At 42.9% G+C, this 22,868-nt stretch overlaps 1 protein-coding gene and 1 non-coding gene across 3 annotated transcripts; both read right to left on the bottom strand.

Annotated features, from left to right (window-relative positions):
- Positions 1–9,179: 9,179 nt before the first annotated feature.
- PABIR2 (PABIR family member 2) lies at positions 9,180–19,853 on the bottom strand. 2 transcript variants are annotated; one of them, XM_059482805.1, is made up of 10 exons: positions 19,598–19,853; positions 19,237–19,315; positions 17,900–17,956; positions 17,479–17,522; positions 17,344–17,398; positions 17,015–17,116; positions 15,659–15,747; positions 15,078–15,139; positions 12,738–12,834; positions 9,180–11,741 (listed from the first exon to the last, which is right to left on the bottom strand). In XM_059482805.1, exons 1-10 carry the CDS (start codon positions 19,711–19,713, stop codon positions 11,591–11,593), a joined length of 852 nt encoding a protein of 283 aa, XP_059338788.1. In that variant the 5' UTR covers positions 19,714–19,853; the 3' UTR covers positions 9,180–11,590. The 2 variants fall into 2 exon arrangements, with proteins under 2 accessions (XP_059338788.1, XP_059338787.1); XM_059482804.1 differs by having other exon boundaries at positions 15,078–15,142; positions 19,598–19,850.
- LOC132080242 (small nucleolar RNA U109) lies at positions 11,813–11,955 on the bottom strand. Its single transcript, XR_009419542.1, has one exon. It is a non-coding gene; the product is annotated as a small nucleolar RNA U109 (small nucleolar RNA).
- Positions 19,854–22,868: the final 3,015 nt, after the last annotated feature.

Below are 22,868 nucleotides of genomic sequence, written 5' to 3'. Positions count from 1 at the left end.
AAGGAAAGGAAAGGAAAGGAAAGGAAAGGAAAGGAAAGGAAAGGAAAGGAAAGGAAAGGAAAGGAAAGGAAAGGAAAGGAAAGGAAAGGAAAGGAAAGGAAAGGAAAGGAAAGGAAAGGAAAGGAAAGGAAAGGAAAGGAAAGGAAAGGAAAGGAAAGGAAAGGAAAGGAAAGGAAAGGAAAGGAAAGGAAAGGAAAGGAAAGGAAAGGAAAGGAAAGGGGAAAAGGAAAAGGAAAAGGAAAAGGAAAAGGAAGGTGAAAACCAAAGGGTAACAGAGGAGTGCTCAGCCTCAGCAAGAGCAAGGACAAACCCTGGCTGTGGCACTGGACACTGCCTGAGCAGAGCTGCTGAGGTGCCCCAGCACACCAGAGCTCCTGCAAGAGGGGATCTCAGTGTCAGCTGGGCTCTGGGATTTTCTGTTTGTGTTGCTCAGCACAAAGCTGCCCTGGGCTCCCAGGCACAGCAAGATTGGTGCGTCCTCCACCTTCCAAATCACACAATGCAGGCTGCTGAAGCATCTGTTATAAATCCTCTTCTCTGGGCAAGGTCAGGAAGCACAACTTTCACAAGACTCTCTTAAACTGGAGAAAGTCATCCAGGCCTTTTCCTTGGAAGTGCTGCACCCCTCCTGGAGCCCTTTGTGATCTGAGTTGTTTAGAAAGTAAATGAAACAGAGTGAGCCAGAGAGGCAGTAATGGTTATTCTCCAAGAAGGAAAAGCTTAATTTTACCATGGGGATCTTGCCTCTGCCATGACCCCTCCAACAGCTCACAGGAACACAGGGGGAATTAACCAGCACTGAGGACTGGTCCATCTTGCAAATTTGTAAAGAGTTTCATCTTAGTTCCTAACAGCAGTATCCTTGATCCTGAAAAAAACCCCAGCAAACAAACAACCTGCCCACCCCAAACTCAAATAAACAGCACCTAGTCCCCAGCTAGATGCACTCAGCTTCTCCATAGCTTACAGCACCCTCCTTTTCCATCTAGCCAAGACAGAATTAGGGCTTGTAACCTCCTTGGAGAATTCCCTGGGCTGCAGCTGAGGTAGTCAGCGCACAGAGAGCAGTGAGCATTCACAGGCAGCAGCCCTGGAGGGGCTGGTCCCAGAGATGAGAGGACAGGGAGCAGGATGAGGATTGCCAGGCTCAGAACCATTTGTGTTTGCTCAAGGTTGGTATCTGTGCAGCTGACTGGTAAATGAGATCAACAGGATTTTTCCATCTAATCTAAGCAAGCAGTTGGGTTTTATTCAAGTAATTCTTCTAAGGGATAATAATGTCTTATTATGACTAGAGGGTTTATTACTAGAATGCTGCACTAAATTCAATAATCTGAACTCACCAATATCATCCCTCTTGTGGGAGCTTCAGCTGCTTGAGAAGGAGCCCCAGAGTTGCGTGATCATCCCGAAAACCTTCTCCCCTAAGTTCCAGCTTTGGAGAACAAGTTGTTCATCATATGCTGAATTCAACCTTGGAGTAACTCCAGTGAAAACAAAAGGAGTAACAACAGGAATGGATTAGGCCCAATTGCTTTCACATTTCTCCAACTTGAATTTTCAATTCCAATACTAAAGGAGGAGTAAAAAAAACCCGACCCAGCTCATGGCACAGAGACAAATACACTCCAAAATGTAAGTCTGCTTTGTGATGTGACCTCGTGCCCTTTGGAAAGTGCACCAAGGAGGGCTTCCCAAAGCCTGCCTAGGGAAAAAATCTGCTATCATCTGGCAGGAGCAACAGATATTTCTGTTTCTGCCACTGTATTGTACCAATTTTTTCACAGAATGGCCAACCCTGCAGTTCTAGGCTGCTACATTTGTGACTACTGACCTTACACATGTCTGAAAAAAACCAGTATCTGCCAAGCTGAGATATAGAGTCATGAGGATTTAATTTCATTTCATAAAAACATATTGAGGAAGATTAAACAGTGTGTTTTCTGCACCAGCCCCATTTTCCAGGGGGAGCTGTGCTCAGATCAGGAGAGGGCACAGTCTCACCTGCAAACCCTCATCTGACAGATCATCACCTTGGCACCTCTTTGGTTAATCAGAAGTGAACAAGAAGAGAGGAAGTGGAGTAAGGACAGAGACAGAGAGCCCCGAGCTCCCTGCTGACTGTGAAGCCTTGCAGTGCCTGCTGCTCCTCTCACTCATCAGCTTTTGAGTTCCTTCTAACTCTGACCTGCTGTTTCCTGCCAGGGCTGATGAGCCACGAGTGCAGAGTCCCTTCCTCTGGGCCAGTTCCTCAGAGCCACTTCCAGTGGCTGCCACATGAAATGAGCAGAAGAAAAAAACGTTGCTCTTGTTTTGACTGGAGTTATTCCCAGTGAAATTCCCAGGCTATTCCAGTGTGTTATAAAGGGGGTAACACAATTATCCATGATCAAAGAACTAAACTGCAAGTCAGAAATCCTGGGTTCGATTTCTAACTCAGATTCAACCAACACTAACCACATGACCTCTCTGTGTCTCCACACACTCGAGGGTTTCAATAATAATGATGACACTCAAAGCTACTCCCAAACAAATGAGAAGTTTATTAAACATCACAGAAGCAGAAAATACTGAGGCCACGTTTGCCCCATGAGCCTCACTAGGTGAGTGCAGAGCTCTGTCCAACTGACAGGCTGGAAGTGGAGGAGTTCAGCTCAGCTGCTATCTAGCTCAGAAATCACTGCACATTGTTTGCAAACTTATCAGGAGTGACTAGAATTGTGAATTAGCTTCAGCAAGGCAGCTGGCAGGCTGCTGAGGCACACAATGCCTGCTGAATCTGCACTTCCTGCTGGAGACGTGCAGAGGAGAAGGCAAACTATGAAAGAGCAGAGCAACCCTCCCAGCTCCAGCCAGACCTACGTGCAGCACGGGCTCAGCAGGGCCAGTTTGGTCCAGGGGCCAAACCAGAGCTCCCAGCAGCAGCAGCAGAGCTGACAGAGCTCAGCTCAGTGCTGTGGAGGAGCCCAAAGCCCTTTGGGGAGGTCATGAGGCTCCCCCACCTTCCCTCAGCTCTTTTCCACACTGGGTAAGGCCACAGAGCTGGAGGGCAGCACTTGGACCATGCCAGCCCACACTGTGACCCTGCAGGCAGCTCTGACACACAGCCCAGAGCTGGTGCTGCCCCTTTCACACCTTGGTTTTCAGTAAATAACCAAAGCTCTGTCCCAAGCAGCAGCAGACACTGAGTCCTGTTCTGGTCAGCCTTACCTGAGCTCTCACCTGGCCAGGGCAGCAGAGCAGGGCTCCATGGATGCTCCCATGCAGGCAGGCATTCCCTGGGAGCTGCAGGCACAGAGCTGGAGCTGCTGCACCTTCTCCAGCATCCAGGTCTGTCTGTGCCCACTCAGAGAAACAACAGGAAGATGTGCAGTCTGATGGGAACACTGCAGCATCAGCACTTGGGGAAACCCCAGCTTGTACACTGCAATCCCCCAAAGCCAACCAAATTGTGCCACAGCAAGGAAAAGAGACAATGTGCACTGCACTGCTAGGAAAGGTCTCTTACTGCGAGCAGGGCCATTCACTCATCTCAGACTGTCAAATAAATTTGATCCCAGTCTCCTCTAGCACAGAATTGAGTTATTCTTGCAGCCACAGAGAAGTTTTGTTTTTTTTAAATCAGTTTTAAGGTTATTGGCATGAAGAAGTCCAAACCCTCACTCTGGGGAGTTGGTGTTGACTCTGAAAGAAGAGGTTACCTTGTAAGTGAAAAGGAAGAAAACATTAGAAGTTTCTAGCACCAGAAGCTGCAGGGTCAGTGCAGATCAGAGCGCTCCAGGCAGCATCACCGCTGCTCAAACACGTCCCTGCGCTTTGCAAGCCGCCAGACGCCATCCCGTGGCCATCCCCATCCCCACCAACCTCCCCAGCGCTCCAAAGCTCCCGGCCCGCTCAGGGATGCGCTGTTTGCTGGCTCCGAGTCCTTTATGCTCCATGCTCTGTGCTGCTGATGTAAAGCAAGGCTGAAAAATTCTGCTACTTCCCAAAAATTCTGCTACTTCCCCAAAATGCCTCCAGAGAGGCGCAGGCTGCGGGATGTGCCGGGGCAGATTTCAGGATGCATCCAGCTGTGCCATCACCTTTCTCTCTTCTGCTGGCTACAAGGACACCCCCAGCCCTGCAGGAAAACCAGGGAGTGCTCCACACCGAGTGTGTGCCCCAGCCTGTGCCAGCGACGGCCATCCCATGGGGTGACATTGCTGCCCTGCTCAGTCACGGTGCTTCTTTGTGGGGGCTCCAGCTGTGGGGGTCCCTGGGTCTGCATTGAAGGCACTTGAGATGATATTTCATGGTCACACTCATGTGTTTATTATTTCCTATCAGTAAAACAGTCTCACTACTATGAGTTGGGCAGTTTTTCATTCAAAGGCACAAAATGGCCAACAATCTCTTGTACAAGGGCTTTTAAGACTAAATTACCCAATTAAGAGCTGACACTTAGATTCTTTTCCCTTTTAACCCAATAACTGATCCCACAGAGCCCACAATGCAGCCTTTTCTGCCCAATTACAAAATGGCACCCAAACCCATGGAGAAGAAGGAAGAAGAAGCATGAAGAAACCCAGGATGACACCCTGTGCCCTCCAACTTGCTTCCATCCACAACATGCTAAAAATCCCCAAACCCTAAATTTCTCACCAAGTAATACACCTACACTACTCTCTATATCTATTTCACACTTTTGTGGATTCCAGTCTATCTTGAAGTCTGGGAAACTTTCTCCATAAGTGAGGGTCAAAGTCAGTGCTGCCCTGGGTCAGGGCACCCCAGAGCAGACAGAGAAATATTCCCAATGTGCCCTGTGTTTGCACACTTTATCCACAGTCCCTTGTTCCACCAGCTCCCTCCTGCTCTGCCGCAGTGCCCAGAGCTTCTGGAGCACCTCTGTCCCACTCCTGCTCCCTTAATTCCCCTCTCATTCCCCCAGGAAGGGCTTTGCCCCCATGCAGGACACATCTGACAGAAGCTGACAATCCCATGTGCTCCCTTTCCAGCTGAAGACACAAAGCTGAACTTCCAGCCTTGCTTTGGTTGCCCAAAAAACACAACATAGCCTTTAAGGCTGATGCAAACTCCATGTGAAGGGGGTGGGAGGGAAGCTGTGCAATCTCACAGAAATTCAGCTGGCCCTCCGTATCCCCCTTGTTGCCCCTCCAGCTCACCCTACCCATGCTCCTTTCTGTGTTTTAATACAGGAGGGGGGAAAAAAGAGGAAAAAAATAAGAAGTGACCAGAAGCAAAAAGAGTCCTCAAAGGCAAATGTTTTCTATTACAGCACTGGTTCTTTCAGGGCCTTTGATGTTGCTTCTCCCACACAGAGCTGTTTCTTTCACAGTCTGTTCTTGCACATGAACAAGATGTTACACGTACTCTACACAGCACATCCTCAGCTCTTATTCAAAGCATATTTGTCCCAACTCACTGTACTTTGTAACATTTTTCAAACCAGAACTCATGCATCATAGGCACAGAGGCATTTTTATTCTAGTTCCCCCTTTTCATATTTAATTTTCTTCCAAGTTCTTGGAGGTTCTGGTCATAAATAGGGAAGTGTTGACATTAACTAGGGTTGAGAGAGAGCTGTTAAGTTCATGGCAGTAGATGAATTTTTCCAAAATGTTAGGGGTTTGTAGAGCTTTGTCAGAGGCTAGATCCAACATTTGTATTTAGATTATTTAGATGCTTGATTAGTTAACTTCCATTACATTCTTTATTTTACTTGGGCCCACAGTTTTTAATACCACCTGCTTCCTACCTGCCTATCACAAGCCTTAACTTTTGCATGCTGAAAAAATTATTGAGCACACATTGCATTGATAAATGATTACAGTTCTCATGATAAATTTAATTTGCAAATTATTTGAGGGAAAGAAAATATTTTTGTTCTAGCACAATAGGGTTTTCGTAATCTGTGTTATAAACTATCCAAACACAAGTAATAGCTGGGAGCTTCTGCCAACTTACTCAACTTTGGTGGTAGTTCAAAAGTGATGCCAGAATGCAGGACGTTTCATTAGGTCATGGAGGGGTTAAAGCTACTCTTAACTTAACTTAAGATCTTCTAAAAAAAATCTCATGTCATTGTCTCCAAGATTCATTTAACTCATGTTGTCAAATACTACTTACTTCTGCATAAATCCAAACCTTGCCGAATCAAAATACAATGGAAAATTTTCTTTCAGAAAATATCTGAAAAATAATCAAAAATACCAAATTCTGTTAAAACCCAAGATAAGAGACAGTCAAGAGACCACCAGGAATTTTACCACAGCTATTCAGTAAGATGGGCAACCTATAGTAATTAAACCATAATTGTGTTTGTATAGCAGGTAATAAAATTTTATGGCCCTCAGAAATAAGCTAAGGAAGAACAAGAGTGTTTGAACTGTTGTACAGTGTAAGATGATGCTTTTTGGACACACAGGAACTGCTTGACAGCCTGGTGTCACTCACTGTCCTGTTGAATCACAGGGACTGTCACTGCAAACTTAGGCAGAGACCAAGAGAGACCTGGCCTGGCTGGTTAGAGATGAGCAAAACCTGTGATCTTTCAGTAATAATTTCTTACTTTACAGTAAGTAGACTTTGAAGGTGGAAGCACATTGGGTTTTGTTGCTGCTACTAAAAATATGCTCAGAAGACTATTGCCTGTGTTTAGAAAAGGAGCCTGGTATCAAACCAGCCAAATTGGTTCACTAAAAATAGGCATTTCTTTGTTCTGTGTTTTCAGGTCTCATTTCTTTTAAACCCCCACAATCTTTTGTGATCATCCAAGCTAACTTGCATTCTTTGCTAATAGCAAGAACCCACCTCCTCTCCATCTCCAAACTTCATCATGCAAGAACAACAAACCAAATTGCTCCAGGTTTAAAAAGAAAATGCTGGCCCTGGCATGATAATCAGAGGCAAGACTCAAACCAAAAGGCTTTAAGATCTAAGAGCAAGTAATAAAAAGCAGCTTGAATGCAAAAAGGGTTTGGATTGAAACAAGAGACTTCTGCCAATGCCCAGTCCAATGTGAAGGGATGAAGGATAGCCTGGAGGTGCAGGGACCCTTTGCAGGGGTTTCTGTGCCTGTGCATTTGTAGGAGCAGCAGCCCTGTCCCTGCAGCAGGAAGCAAACCCAGCTGTCACCCTTAAACCAGCTCTGCAGCAAAACTACTCCCTCAGAAAACAGACTTGCCCTAAAAAAGATCTACTTCTGATTTAGCCTGATGACAAAGGTCCTTGTTGGGACCCTTGGGAATTTGATAACCAGCCCTTAAGGAAACCCAGACACCAAACCCCTGCCCTCCCCAAAACCAGCTGGAACTGAGAGAATGCCACTCCAATTCTGATTGGCAAGCACAGCTCTCATTTTTGGAGTGGATTAAGGAAAACAGCCCTAGACTTGCCCACAAGGAACCTTTTCCTCTAAGTCTCTTACTCCCATTAAAAGTCTCAGTTGTCTGAAAAATGCATTTTTCCTTTGAAAATTAGCTGGGCAAGATTAACTCAAGGCTAAAACTCTTAATTTATCATTAGGGGAGCACATCACTACTTCCTTCTCACTGGGTCTTCTGGTACCTCCAGTGACCCATCTTACACTGAATTTGCTAAGGATTACTTCACATGCGTCAAGTGAGAGTAAAATACTCAATGAGAGGCAAAGATCCTTCCCATCTCCTGTGGACAGCTGCCATTCATGTAATAGCCTTGGAATACAAGGGGCAGTTTGTATAGCTCCAAAAATATTCCTTGGCCTTTACTCCAAAAAAAAAGCAAATGCAACAGGCCTATGACTTCATGAAATTCTTGAACTCGTGTTAATGCAAAGCTTTTTTATTATTAAATTACCAGGAAAATTATATGCTGATTAAATTCCTTCCAGGAAAAACAAGTTCTCATCTTTGTTGTCACACAATGTATTAGCAGGGTCTACAGATAAGAATGTGAATATTTGCAAAAAATCATTTCCCTGGGCCAGTCTATTGTGTTTGTGCACCAGAACCTCAGTTCCAAATCTGCCTGAGCCTGCTCAAGTTCCACCTCTGCAAACAGCCCCCAACACAGACCTGCCTGGAGAAACATGCCAAGATAAAGCCTTGCATTTAAAGTGTTTTTAGCATTTTGAATTATTAAAATGATTCTCTATTTTTACCATGACTTACAAAATAATTTTTTTCAAATCCCACTTTAGTTTTTATGCAGTATAGAGTTCCTCAAGCCTTTCAAAAATGAGTTTTCCAATAAAGTCTGCAGGACTCAGATTTACATCCTCACCCACTGACAGTTTAATTACTTCCATTGTAGGAGAAAGTATTTAATCACATACAGTCAGAAAAACAGCCCCTTAAATACAGGCTTTTGGGCCCATCATCCCCCCATTTGAAATTCAATGAAGGAGAATGAAACATGCACACTGTGATCCATTTCCTGATGCAGAACACTTGATATTATCAAAACATACAGAGTTCCACAGCTGACACACACATTTTTCTAAACCATTGGTAAAATCCTTCCAGCATTTCAAGGCCATGAAATGAGGATTCAGTGTGCTCTGGATATGACCTAAAGGCAGTGCTGGTCAATGAGCTGTGCAAAGACCATTGCTGTAATGCTGTGCTAATTAACATACTAAAAATAGTCCATCTAAGATGCTGCTTGAATTACACAGGTATTTTAACTTAGTTCTCCACTATTACAACATTAAAGGTAATTCATCACTGTGATTCTCAGAAAAAGATATGCACTGATGATCCCTTTTAAAAAGAAGGAAGTGGGGGAAAGACAGGAATTCTCAGACACTCATCATGGCAATTCAGCAGCAATAAGTCTGGTGAAGTCATAAAAAACAGTTGTTAAATGTCAATAGTTATACATTAAAGCTGCCTACCAGCACCAGCTGGCCTTCTTTCCCAACTGGTGTCTAATTCCCTCGGCCAAGGCAGGTAACAAATCCAGAAATGCAACTTTTAAAAGTCAGTTTTAGAGTATGCTGCAGAATCAATGATCCCTCTGAGCAGTGACAACTCAAACACAGTGAAGTGCAAGAATCAATAATCAGCATGTTAGAAAACTTTGTTTCAAAATGAAAAAATTGTGCTAGGAGTGTGAAAGAGAACCTAGGCCTACCCTGGGCCTGTTAACAGCAACATCCATTTGTTCTGAAACAACAGACACAGCCAGAGAGGGCATTATGGATATATTTTATATTTTATAAAAGAGCAATGTCTTGTACAAGACCTTCCAAGAGTGGGGAATAGGCAGAACACTACAAAAACTGCTGTAACAAGAGTGGCTGTTTGTGCGCTCGCTTTATGCAGCTTACATTCGAATGTTTACAGAGGCCAGCACTCAGACAGGACTCTCCACTAACAAACAAATCTGGAATACATCAATTGTACAGGTAAATCAGCCAAAATGAAGCAATAGCTATGCTCTTCTCAGGTTTAAGAAAGCATGCAATAGGTTTCCCCCTCCTGGCACCCCTCAGATTTCCACACCACAGCACCAGTAACAGCACAGTGGAAGGGAAGCAGGGCACAGGTAAGGGGGTGGATTTCATCACAGATTGTTTATCAATATTTTGCATAAATGGAAAAGCAGCCTTCCTTAAGCACCAAGAAGGCAGAGAAGATACAGGCATGAATAAAAAAATAAGTAAGCGACTTAAGACATCAAAAATTCAAGAAATAGCACTGTGCATATACAAACAAAATTAACATTCAATACTGTAGAGCTCATTTAAAAATGGCACCAATGGACAATATTTTACAATATGCACATTTATTTGAAGTGGGGAACTAATGTTCCACAGGTGGAAATGATCATACAAATAATAGTGCCACTGTTGGGCCATTCTGGTACTTCTTACAATTTAATGGAAACACTTTTAAAAATAATCTGGTATGTACATGTCTTCTGGATACCCAACGGCTTCTTCAGAACAGAAAAAACTACAGTTCTCCCCCTCCCTTTTAGCCAGACAGTATTGCCAGAGATTGTGCTCACATCTAAAGCACATAATCTTACTTTAAATTCAGTGCTATTTTCTTTCAGAAAGATCACAAGTTGTACTTTTTAGGTAACAAAAGCATTTATGTTACAAACATTCAAAAATGGAAGCTTATGATTCTGGCAGACAACGTTGCGTATTAAATACAAACCAGCCAGCAATTACTGAACATAAAAAACTTATTCAATCATAAAAAAATACTATAATTCATCACCACAGACTTTTTACAGAGTTATAAATAATAAATAGCATAACACAGTAGATTACAAACAGATTTATTTTGCCCCGTTATAGTCTTTAAAAAGTAAAATATCTGTTCCTACCTCAGACTGACCAAGGTACTGTATCAAGACTACTCATAGCTCAAAGGGAATTCCTTCACCAAGCAATTTGCAGAGCTTGCATCCAATCCAAAGCCCTTCCTTAGGGATCCAACCTTTGCTGAGCTGTTTGCTCTGCTCATGACCAAGAAAAGGACAAACCCTGCCCCGAGCAGCTGCAAAGGGTCTCACCCTGGCTGCCCCTCAGAGCTGGGGCTGCCCCAGCACCTCCACACCTCAAAGGGAACACAAAGGGAAGCAGCACCCCCGACAGGCTTGGGTAAGCACTCTATAAACAAGCTGTACACAAAGGACTTTCCCCACCCACCCCTCTGGTTTACATTCCATAATTTTGTAACAATGTCCCCTAAGGCACAAAAATACTTATGACCTCAATGCCACAGGAGACATCGATGGTGCCATACATGGTTCTCCTACACAGTAGTTTAATTAACTTAGTTATCTGTACTGTATGTCTTCAATCGAGGTGTGGATTAATTTTTCCTGGCCAAATCTTGCTGAATAATGACCTTATTTCATACAATCTGCAGGACAAATGTTCTGGGAAGAGAACTATGCAGCTAATTTAATTGTTTGCAGAGTATTATTATTTCTTCACTGATGGCAAAAGTGACAGTCATTAGTTATTTTGCTGTGGGGTTTTTAGTTTAATGTAATAGAGTGAGATTTCCACACTCAATGTGGCCTTCTGTAAATGAATTCATAAAAATGACTAGCAGCACTAAGGAAATAAAATATTTTTTTCTCCCTTCCATAAAGGAATTTGAGGCTAGTAACTGAAAAAAAAACAAAAAAAAAAAAGCAAGAGTAATTTTACTCAATAGTAGAAGTGCCAGAGAATAAATTAGTATTTTCAAATCCTTCCAAACCAAGTTATTTCCCTAGACATAGCGACCATGATAATGATAGAAGTACATTCCTAAAAATTGTAACACTAATAGGTAGATACCTATTCCTGGAATCAAAAAGTGTATGCAAGTTCCTGAAAGCAAAAGTTAGTATAATATCAGCAGACATCTTGTTTAAAAAATAAATTTGCAAAACCAGACATTAATATGGTCTACAATGTCCATTAAATGGATAAATTAAAAAAAAAAAATCACTGGAAAGTAGCCAAGGATTACAGTAACAACAATTTTTCCTTTTAATAAACCTCATATGAATGGTTCAAGGATCAGAGTTCATTTCTCTGTACGAGCGTACAGCAAGGGGACAGCACAGCCAGACACTGACTCAGGACTTGGTAAAGTCACTTGGGTGAGAAGTCATCCATGAGAATGAAGGAGGAACAGGAGTTGGAGCAGGGCACTGGGGACTCCGTGGTGATGCTGCCTTTAGTCAGGGAGTCAGAGGAGGAGCCAACGCTGCTGCTGCTCCCGTCCAGAATATCCGAGGACAGGCTGGGGAAAGGGAAAAAGCTCCTTTAGTGCAGGGCCACGAGGCTCTGAGCAAAGCTTCCCCCTTGCACAGGACTTGTAGGAGACCTATACTACCACTCAGTCTTTCCTGCAAGACTGGCAGCCCTGAAAACTCCTTGTTTTCTCTAGCATGTTAGAGATATTCATGCTCCTCATGGGAACGAGAAGCAGAATTATTGGGTTTTTTAACATGCAGAATAAATCATGAAGCTGATTTTAATCAGACATAGAAAGGAGGTGACAACAAGTAAGTATAAAACCTAAAAGTAAAGGAAAATTAATAAATTAATCAGCAATGCAGCAAAGGTGTCATTAATTAGCTGGTATGCTCTTTAACATGGCACTACTCAAAGCAAGACTGAGACCTATTTTTCTCACAGAATTCCTGTGATTGGAATTTGAAGTCTAGATACAAGATCCCAGAGGGCACATTAATTGATGCTTTTTCAATTTAGGGAGAAGCAACATGGAAAAAACCATCCAGGCAGTTACAAGTCTACAGTGAAAGTCTGAAATTACAGCAGTAACAGCTGATATTTTTGAATACTTAGTCTCTGACTCAACACCAAAAACCCCTTGGTATTTTATGGTTATAATAAAAAAAGATAAGTCTAAAAACCATGAACTTAGGGACAAGAACAATTAAGTACTCACACACATTTTCTAAGTATTCAGTGAAGTGCCACAGACACTCTATGACCACTGCCTATAACATACTGCAATGATGAACTGAAGTAAATTTGCTTATGAATCAACAGGGATTTGTAACAATTATATTCAGTGTAAATGCTTTGATACCCAAAATCTAGGCTAGGGTCTGTTCAGGAAGAATTGACTAAAAGAGAAGGACCATTCTCACAGGGCAGCTTCCATTAATACACATCCACAAGAGACACACAAAGTATTTTTTTCCTGGGAAAAAAACCAACTAGAAAGCTTGTGATAAATGCACATTCCTTTCCATGTGAAATATTTTACCATGAACTGAGATCTGTCAGATGTGTAACATCTGGAGAAAGCATGTTGGTGGTTCCTTGGAAAAGTCTCTTTGGCTGACTTTCAGTTTCCATTTCACCTAAGGAAAACAGTGCAAATAATCAAATTCACTTGAGCCTGCAACATACATTTAATATTTGCCTGCTGTAAAAGACAGGTTTGACCTACAACACCCCAAGGTTGCATTTGTAACACCAGTTCTCCAATTCAGCCAACCAAGACTAAGACATCAGTTTGATGATAGCTTTTGTTAGACCATCCAGTTCATCCTTAGCTAAAATTTCAGCAGTATCTGAGGGCCTGCAATGATCTCAAAAACACAAAACTTGCTGCTTGTACTGCAATCAGACAAAACAATCTAAAGCAAACTAATTACCATGACATATTTTAAGTAAACAGCTGAGATGAGGTAACTGATATAAGTCAAAATATGAAGTTTAAAATTGTTAGTGATTATGAAAATAAGAATGACAGCTGGGTTCAGTTTCACCCTCCCCTGTACAATGAATTCTGATGCATGGGTACACTTTTACAGGGAAACTGAATAGAATAAATCTGTCATGTAGGAGCATTTCCACTTACTCATCATGGATCAGACTATCTTTGTACCTGTAATCATCTACAGACATTAAGAGATTAAAAATTATGGGGAGAATTAATGTAATCTCTTTAGTATAATCTGCAGTGAGAATGAGCTGGCTCACTAATAGCTGCTCTACAACACACATTTGAAAATATCATGAACTTGAAAATAAATTTTAAAAAGCCACACCCTCTCATCTACAGTATATTTTCATTCTTACTTTGGGGAAGAAAGCATGAAATGGGAACAATTTTTCTGGCTTTTACCTACACTTGGCAGTAGTTGCAGAGTCAGCTCAAAAACCTGACAGAAGCTGAACATTATACCAAAACAGTCTATACATTCTGCAACAGAATCACACTGCTACACTTTATAGAAAACTGGTAACTTTCAAAAGTCCCACTTCCTTCAGCCCACAGCGATACATTCCTATGTTAAGGCAAGGAATAATTACTTCTAGCAAGCAGAATGGGCAAAAAACATTTATAAAATATTTGGTCTTGCAGAAAAATGAACAAAACACCAACACTTTTGCCCCTTAAATTTCACAGAGACAAATCTGCACTGCTACAATACATTGCAGAATCCACCAATATAAATCCCCTATGGCAGTGAAAAGTTCTTCAGTTCATGGCTTTCCTTCTCCTACTGTAAATCTATGACTGAAATTCAGAAAAAAACAGGACCACATATTTAGGAAAAGAAAGCAAGTTCATTTGCATGGATTAGATGTTTCAAAATTAGGCAGCATTTTGAAAATTCCTTGATATTTCAAGTAAGAAAAGGAAAACTCATACCTCCACTTTGTAAAAGATGTTCCATGGGAGCACATGGATTTGGTGAGGAAAGGCGTGTCCCTCTACCTGCACTGCTCTTACAATTTGTGTAAGTGTGGATATTTATTCCTTATTGATCATTTAGTTTAATAAACTTTTGATCAATTTTAGTGCCTCTAAAATTCACAGAAAATAAAACTCAAGATAGAACTGACATCTATGAGAAAACTTTTCTCTCTCCTCTGTCAAATCAGTATCAGTTAGACAATGCTCTTTATCTGACAGGACAAGCAATACTAAAAAAAGCTAACAAAACCAGTAACTTTTCTCAAAGCCTAAATGTAAGTCTTGTACAATAAAAGGATGTTTTTGGTGCAGTTAAGAATGCCTAAGTTAAAAAAAAAAAAAAAAGCAGAAATGATAAGCACAGCTAAAGGCACACTTTAGGAATATCTCATTTTTACAGTTCTACCATGGAGATTTGTTTGAGGATGTTACTTGTAAATATCTAACAAGGAACAGTTCCAGGAAAGAATGTATTTTCCTCCTTCAGGAGGAGAGGGCACTGATCTATTCCATTTCTCTAAACACTCACCTTCTGAACCTTCAGAGTGAAAACAAACATTCAGTACTAAGTTTAGCAGATACTGCATGATAAGCAACATTCCTAAGATGACCTGAAGGGTGTGCACTGTTCAGTGGTACTTGGAGGAATGTTTTGAACATTTGTAAGCTCTGACATTTAATCTGATGTATAACAAAGTTTGCCTCTGTCAAGCAGTAGCTGTTTTTCCAGTTTTTCATTCCTGTGTTTTAAATTAGCTACTTTACATTGTATTTTTGAGTTATGCCTGGCAAATTCCAGTTCATTGTGGATACAAGTGCATTATATCTACAGAATTACAAAAAAATGTATCCAGCTAGAAAACTACATCCATATTAAGGTAAGGTGAATACACATACCTTTTCTTTTAATGGGGCCAAGAACACTGGGCCTGATACAGTTGATTGGACTTTGACTCCTCCTGCTGAAGAGAGAACACTGAGAGTCAGGCCTGTAAAGGTTCCAGTTTGCATCAAATCAACACAATCACAGCATATGGAGCATTCTTCAAAGTTATTCCTGCACAACTGGGATTCTTGTGGAATCTAAATACATAAATAACAAAAAAGGGCTGCCTATTAGAGCAGATTATCTGCCACACAAAGTTATAGAAGATTTTCTAAGGTTTTCTCCTTCCCTTCGTGAATCACATCCTCATTTCAATCCTTTTCCAAATTTTGCAGTGTATTTATGTAAAACCAATCTGCTGACAAAGTTAATTTGAAATACCTGAGGACTTCTCCCCAAGTTACCAAGTCCAGTTTAAAGTTGACACTTGCTCTATAAGAGCACAGACATAAAGGATGATCTTTTAGAGCATTTTTACGTGGCAAAGCTTCAGCACTTGTAAAACTGAAGTCTCTTTTAATGCCTTAACATCAACTTGAATTAATCTTTGGCTTAAATTCCAATGTTAGCACAACAGACACTCATTTCTTACTTGCAGAATCGCCTTGTTGGACTGGGAATGGGGCTTGGAGGTAATCCATTACTGCTCACAAACATCTGCAATGATGGTGAAAAACATTGCTGCAGGAAGAAAATTCAAATAAAGATAGTTTAGAATTTCCTTTAAAATACTCAGATGTTACACTCCACCCTCCAAAACAAATATGCCCTCTTCTATTCCCTTTTTATTCTTAAAGAAAAGCTAGCAACAGATTATACAGATTATCAAATATAATCTTACAAGTATTAGAATTTAACTTAAAAAACATAGTGGCCCATGCAATTCTGCTCAGATTAACTAAACTTGAAACCCACAAGAGAAGTAAAATTGAAATATACACTATTCTCTAAATAAGAGAATTGTTTCTGTTCTTTGTTACATTTAGAAACAGCAGTACAGTACTCAGGACTCTTTCAAGGGGCTTTTTAAACAAACAAGTTGAGTTTACTCAAAATACATCTGACCTGGAAACAATATTCCAGAGTAAAACAGGATATTTGGCTCTGTGATTCTGCAACTAATTTGAGTTTAGCCTATGAATGCTTCTAGCTAAACACAAAAATCTTTGTGTCAAGTTATCTGCTAGTGCTTTACAGTCAGAATTCCAAAGGTGCAGGACCAGCTGGCAGCATCAGTGTTTTCCCAGGAACACATTTACCCAGCACTCACGTGGGGCTGTTACATGCACCAATCTGGTGGGAGCAGAGATTGCTCCTGTTCTGTACAAAAGCAGAATCACACAAGAGGGTGCCAGCAAGGTCAAGCAGCCCATCTTCACATCCAGTGCCAGCTTCTCTGTGCCACATTTCAGTTTTCCAATCCTCACTGGAGAAGCAGTTTATCTGACATGCAGCTCTTTCCCTGGCATCTGCCACCAGTTTTCAGTATAAGTTCAACACACCCAAGTCCTCCTTCAGAGATTTGTGCCTTCCTTTCCATCACTGATGGACACATTTTCATCTCTCACCAAACAAATTTGCAATCCAATTTTGGTGCTTCTTCCCCAAAATCCCCTCACTTCTCCACCTGGAGATGTTGTCCATGACTACTTCATGGACAGGATCTCCAGGTTCCCTAGAAGCAGAACCCAACCCACCCAACATTGCACAAACAGTAACTGAAATCATCCAGTGTTTCACTGCTTAAACTCTGCAGGCTCCCAGAGGGCAACCATTTGATTCTAAGAAACCAACAAAATATGGATTTGGCTTTTTTGGTGCTTGCTCAGTTGTGCTGTTGAGGGGTTTTTTAAACTATGGAACAATTTGTGAAGTTACAGATCTTGACAGTTTAGCTTGGTCCAGAATTCAGAAATACTGTCTCAGCCTGGTATTTCACTTATCCTACCTTTCCTATTCCTCTTGTAGGTGAAGGTGCAGGTGAAACTGGAACAAAGTCTATTCTCTTTGGGGAAAAAGATTTCTCAGACTTGTCCAAGTCATTGTCGCTCTGTGAATACAAAGTTTCAGACTTAACACTGGCACAGGACATTACCCTGAAATCCAAGGCACAACCTTCTAATGGAAAGTCATTGGGTCAAATGCACAAAGTAGCTAAAAGCAGACGGGCTTAAATTCTTCTTAAATTATTTTCACAGTTAATTCCTCTCTTTCCCTTAAATTCATCATTTGAGTGTAAAAATGGAATTAAATAGGAAACATCTATAAAAAGATTACCAGGCTCAAGCTTTCCTCCCATGACTGGCTTATCTGCATTGCTGTCTGCACTTCCCTAGAATACAAAAAACCCCATCAGTAGCTACAAAGAGGATAACTCTGGCTATTTTATCACCTTCTTTCAGTAACACTCACCTTTCATGTGCTGCTTCTCTGTTCATTAAATCCACTCCTTCCTCCTGCAAGAGATAAATGTCCTAAGTTTTCCCATAACATTTGACTCATCACAGGTAATTGAAATAACACTTGTGATTCCATTATTTGCCATCAGGATTGAAAAATGAACAGCAGAACCACTACACAGAGAGACAGGACAGCCACCAGTCCAGCTCACTGCTTCTCTTAAATGAAATACTCCTAAAATGCAAGGTAGCTTAAACACAACAATAAGCCTTGCAGGGCTTCTTCCTTGATGAAATTAAGTTTTAAGAAATATTCAGTTTTCTTTAGTACTTGAAATACTCAATAGGAAAGAAACCCTCACTGTGCAAGTACTTCAATATCATACAGTACTCTTCATTCTGTTACTGAACACACAGATAAAAACTCCACTCACCCTCCTGATCTGATGAAGTCGGCTGCTAGGAATACGAATGGGAGATGATGACAAAAACTGGGGAAAAAAGTGACAGCCACAATGATTAAATCACACACCACTGCTTGCATGCACACTATTTACCATCAACTTCATTCTTAGGGAGCTCAAAATGAGCTGCACAACTGCATGTGGGTGACTCAAACAATGTTGCAAAAAAGCAAACACTGACCTTCAAGAGAAAAGACTTGTTTTAGCACTCACAAATTCCTGGTATCACCCAGCAAGGGGCATGGATCTGACTTGCAGGCAGAGACTGCTCAGCATCTCCAGTGCACACATAGCTACAGATGTCATTTAGACAAGGGAGATACTACAGATGAAACTGTGATTGTTACACAACTCCCCACTGCCCGGGATATGACAAACTCCTGTAGGACACCCAACTCAACCTGCTGCCTATTGGAAAGGAGAAATCTCAGCGCTTCAACCCAGTCTTGAACAACACTCCCTAAAGCTTAACTTCTGCAAGTTTTCAATTGTGTGCAATTTTATGCATTTAATTTCTCTGGAACTCTAACACCACATAAAAATGGGCCAACAGTTCCCACTCAGGATGGCCATGTGTCCAGTGTCACATCTACTGACATGCTCCAAAATTCTGGATTCTTAACAAGTCTCACAACAGAAGACTTTGAATTAAAAATCCCTGTCACCTTTCCTGAACAGAAGTCGTAGAGGAAACTTATGTCAGGAATTTAAGGCCTTGAGAAAAGCAATGTTTAATCTTCACTATCCTCAGACAAGACAGAAAAATTTCAGCAGAAGGAGCACACAAATGCCTCACCTAACAAGGATAGGGTAGAAAAAAGAAATGGAACATTTCTGAAAAGTTTAACAACTGCAGTAGTGTACACTACTAGAGAGCAACAAATAAATCAGTCTTTTTCAGTGATTTTCTGAGGTCTAGTGTTCTGCCTTTGCAAAAAAAGAGCACTATGTCAAACAGGTCAACAAAGAACCGTGACACTGTCCATTTTCAGAACACAGTAAAACATCCTTTCAGGACACTTAATTCTGACAGCATTTTACTCTTCTAACACAGGCCTAAATTAACTTTAAAACTGGACTTAATATGGGGAGTCACATAAAATGCCAACTACTCTTGTCTTCTTGTGGACAGTCAACATACCAGTATTATTTCACTATACATTGTAGTTAGAGATGAAAAACTGCTCATTCTGCAGCTTGGAAGCGTGCTAGGATACTTAGTGCAAATACAAATCAAGTTTAACTTCATTTCTCTACTCCAATTATGCCCTGATGTGTGTAAACATGACATGCTTCAGATTCCTCACCATTCCATGGCGGCTCATAACTGTTGTGCTGTTCCTGCGAGTCCGCAACACGTAAGGCTGAAACACCTGGGAGTTGTCACTGCAGGGGGAGGAAACAAAGTTTTGTGAGCAGCTTTTTTGGGTGCGCTTTACTTAAAGCTCCACAGCGCTGTGACACGCGCTTCAGCCTGCACAGCGCTGCGAACACCATTTGATTTGAACGGGAGCGCGGCGAGCAGTGGAAGAAGGGGACAAGGGGGCACCGGCGGTCCCGCGGGACAAGGGACACGATCCGCAGGCCGCTGAGAGAGCGCCGGGCCTGGCCCAGGCCCCGGCGGGCAGCGGCGACCCCGGGGCTGGCTGAGCCCCCCGGGCCCCTCACCTGAGCCCGTGGATGAGCGGGGCGCTGTTCGACCGCCTCAGGCCGCCGCCGTCGCCCGGGGCCGCGGCGCTCCCCGGCGGCAGCTCCAGGTCCAGCTCCATCTTCTCCTGAGCCATCGCGGCGGCGGCGGCTCCGGCTCCTCCGCCCCGCGGCGGCGCCCATTCACTGCCGGCGGCCGCCGCGGCTCCTCGGGCCGCCGCTGCCCCGGCCCTACAGGCCCCGCGGGCGGCGCCGCGGGCTCAGCCCGGGGGCGCGCCGAGCCCGGCGGGGGGGGCGGCCGCAGCAGCGCCGCATCCCGGGGGCGGCCCGGGGGCGGCCGATTCCTCCAGCGGCTGCAGCCGGTGCCGCTGCCCGCGGTGGCGGTGGGAGCGCTCCCGCTGCTCCCGGTGCTTCCCTCGGCGCCGACCGCGCTCCCCGCCCGCCGCCGCCGCGCACTGCGCATGCGCGGGGATCGGGGCGCAGGCAGCGCCGCCCGCCTGGAAAGGCGCATGCGCGGTGGCTCCGCACCCCGGCACTGCTTCGGCGAAGGGAGAGCTCCCGACAGCCCCCGGGGCCGGCGCGCGCGCTGATTGGCTGTAGGAGGAGCGCGTGTGTGTTTGAAACGCCGCAACGGTCGCTAGGACGCGCGCGCCGCGGGGGCGTGGCCGGGCCGTGACCTGCAGGAGGATCCGGGTTCGAGTCCCGCCCCGGCCACAAACCCGGCGCGTTTTCCCGTCTCTGGGGGCAAAAGGTTTTATAACCTGCTTCGAGATTAGCTCCTCTCCGACCTGAGTCCCGCGGGCTTTCCCAGTGTTCTCCCCAGCCCTCCCTAGCTGCTGAAGCACGTACCAGAGATTTGATTGCAATGAGAGTGGGCTCAGCATTCAGAAATCTGCTGTAAAACTCGTTGTGAGGCGTGATCCGAGATCTTGACAGTGTTCGGGTTTGGACTGACCTGGGCAAACCCACTCTAAGTGATCAAAGCATCAAAGTTTGTGCTTTCTTTACAGTATTTTTCTGCAATAATTGTTGTACATATTTGTCTCTTACATGTAGGGGGCTTCAGGGTCTTTCCCAGCACCAAATTTTAAAAGGTCTTCATTTTCTCCTGGGATGAAACAGTTCTTTTGCCAGAGTGCTAGGTGTCGAAACTGTTAAGATAGAAAAGTTAGGGTTTTTCAACATTTCAACTACTTTAGTTGGGAATACACCTGGATGAATTATTCTCTTAAACAATTGAGGGTAGATGCTTCTAGATAACTGATTAGAACTCTTGTTTCTGTACCTTAATATTTATTATGGTACTTCTTTGCATTTTTTATTAATCAAGACTGACTTTAGCATATTCCATTTTTCTGTGTTCAGGGACTCTGTGTCTCATCAGCCGTTGGTGATGCTTACATTCTTTCATTGAAATGATACTATTAATGAAGAACTTTGTGCTGACACGCACAAAGATGCATGGAGTTGAGTTAAAAGACCCACGAGATTATATTTAAAATATTTACAGGATTTTTAAAATATGCATTTATATTGAAAAACCCAGAGAAAAAAATCCTTATCTTCTATTACTGCAGAGGAGAAATACCTTTCACAGTCCTGTGCCCCTTACACTATGGCCTACCACAGCCCATAATGACACCCTTCTGTGAGGTGGTACAGAATTGCCATCTCCTGTAAAGACTGAGAATATAAATATGCAAATAATTTTGCCTAATTTTTAATAATTATGACCAGTCTGATTCATTGGAAACTTAGGATCTGCAGCTGTGAAATTAATATACTGTTAATCCCCTTTTGCTGCCACCATTCTCTAAAAGCAATACGACACTTTTACAGAACCTGCACCAAAATCCTTGTCTGGTGCTTCAGCACAAGCATTTCACAGCTTGGAACAGCTTCCATACCTTCATTTTCCATGGCTAGAATTGCCTAAAAGGCAATTCAGGTGAAAGTTCCTAGCAAAACTTCTAGCTCTGAATTGAAATCTACTCACAAGTATGCTGGTTCTCTTAATACAAAAGCCACCTGCAGGATCTGACTACAGCACTAAACTATGTGGATTTTGCTATTTATTTTTATTGTGGAGTTATTATATTATGTCCTTGCCACTAAGGGCAGCAAACAGCTTCAAATGCCATGTAGCAGGATACTGTTAAGGAAAAAGCCAACAATATCCAAAATGTGGCTGAGAGCTCAAAAACATCTGCTCCATGTTCTCAAATTTTCCAGTGCCAGGCAGATCATCCTGCTCTCTGACCAGGATTTACTGTAGCCAAGAGAACTTTAATGGGAATATATGTAGAAAGAAAAGTGTCAGGCTGACCCTCAAAGGGCTGAGGAGGGTAATGAGGGAAAGTTGTGCTGTGGACAAGAACTATTGAAATGAGGAAATCTGAAGTTTTTGAGTTAGATAACACCATGGCAAGAGGGTTAAGAAAGGAGAGAACATATTAAAAAAGAGCCTTGGGAGGGTGAAGGATGGATATTCAGAGTGGGGCAACAGAGACTGAAAGAATGAGATATGAGTACAGTGATGCAGAGGGACTGGTGGGCATGAAGTGGGTGATGATGTGGGGGGTATTTAATAGTGTCAGGAAAATACCCCTGTGGGTGAAATAAACACAGCCATAGTCACAAAATGCCATCAGCCTTAGATAAATTAGGAGCCCATGAAAAATGTTTTAGCTTTCCATAATCTACCCTCTTTCTCTGGTTATTTCTGCTCCTAAAGACTGCCTAAAACTCTCACTATAAACAGATGAAGGGATGGAGCACTTCTTGTATGAGGAAAGGCTGGGACAATTGGGATTGTTCAAACTGGAGAAGCTTTGGGATAACCTAATTGTGGCCTTCTGGTACTTGAAGGAAATTTACAAGAAAGATGGAAAGAGATTATTTACAAGGGCTTGGGTTGACAGGACAAGGGGGAATGGCTTCAAATCAAAAGCGAGTGGGTTTAGATAGGATATTAGGAGGAAGTTGTCCCTGGAAGTGTCCAAGGCTGGTTTGGACAGGGCTTGGAGCAACCTGGGATGGTGGAAGGTGTCCCTGCCCATGGCAGGGGATGGATCAAATTGGTTTTTAAGGTCCCTTCCGATCCAAACCATTCCATGATTCTACGGTTAATGCCCTGTTAAGGCAAACCAGATTTCCACTTCCCAAGTTAGGAGCCTGAGCACTGTCCACCAGCCAGTGTGGCACTGCCCTTCCAACCTATTTCACCATGATTTCTCTAGGAATAAACTAGGGCCACACATAGCTATTAAAGTATTCTGAAAACGTTTGGTTT

Source organism: Ammospiza nelsoni, chromosome 15 (assembly GCF_027579445.1).
Source record: "Ammospiza nelsoni isolate bAmmNel1 chromosome 15, bAmmNel1.pri, whole genome shotgun sequence".
Classification (NCBI taxonomy): domain Eukaryota; kingdom Metazoa; phylum Chordata; class Aves; order Passeriformes; family Passerellidae; genus Ammospiza; species Ammospiza nelsoni.
This window is presented reverse-complemented; position numbering and strand designations above follow the sequence as displayed.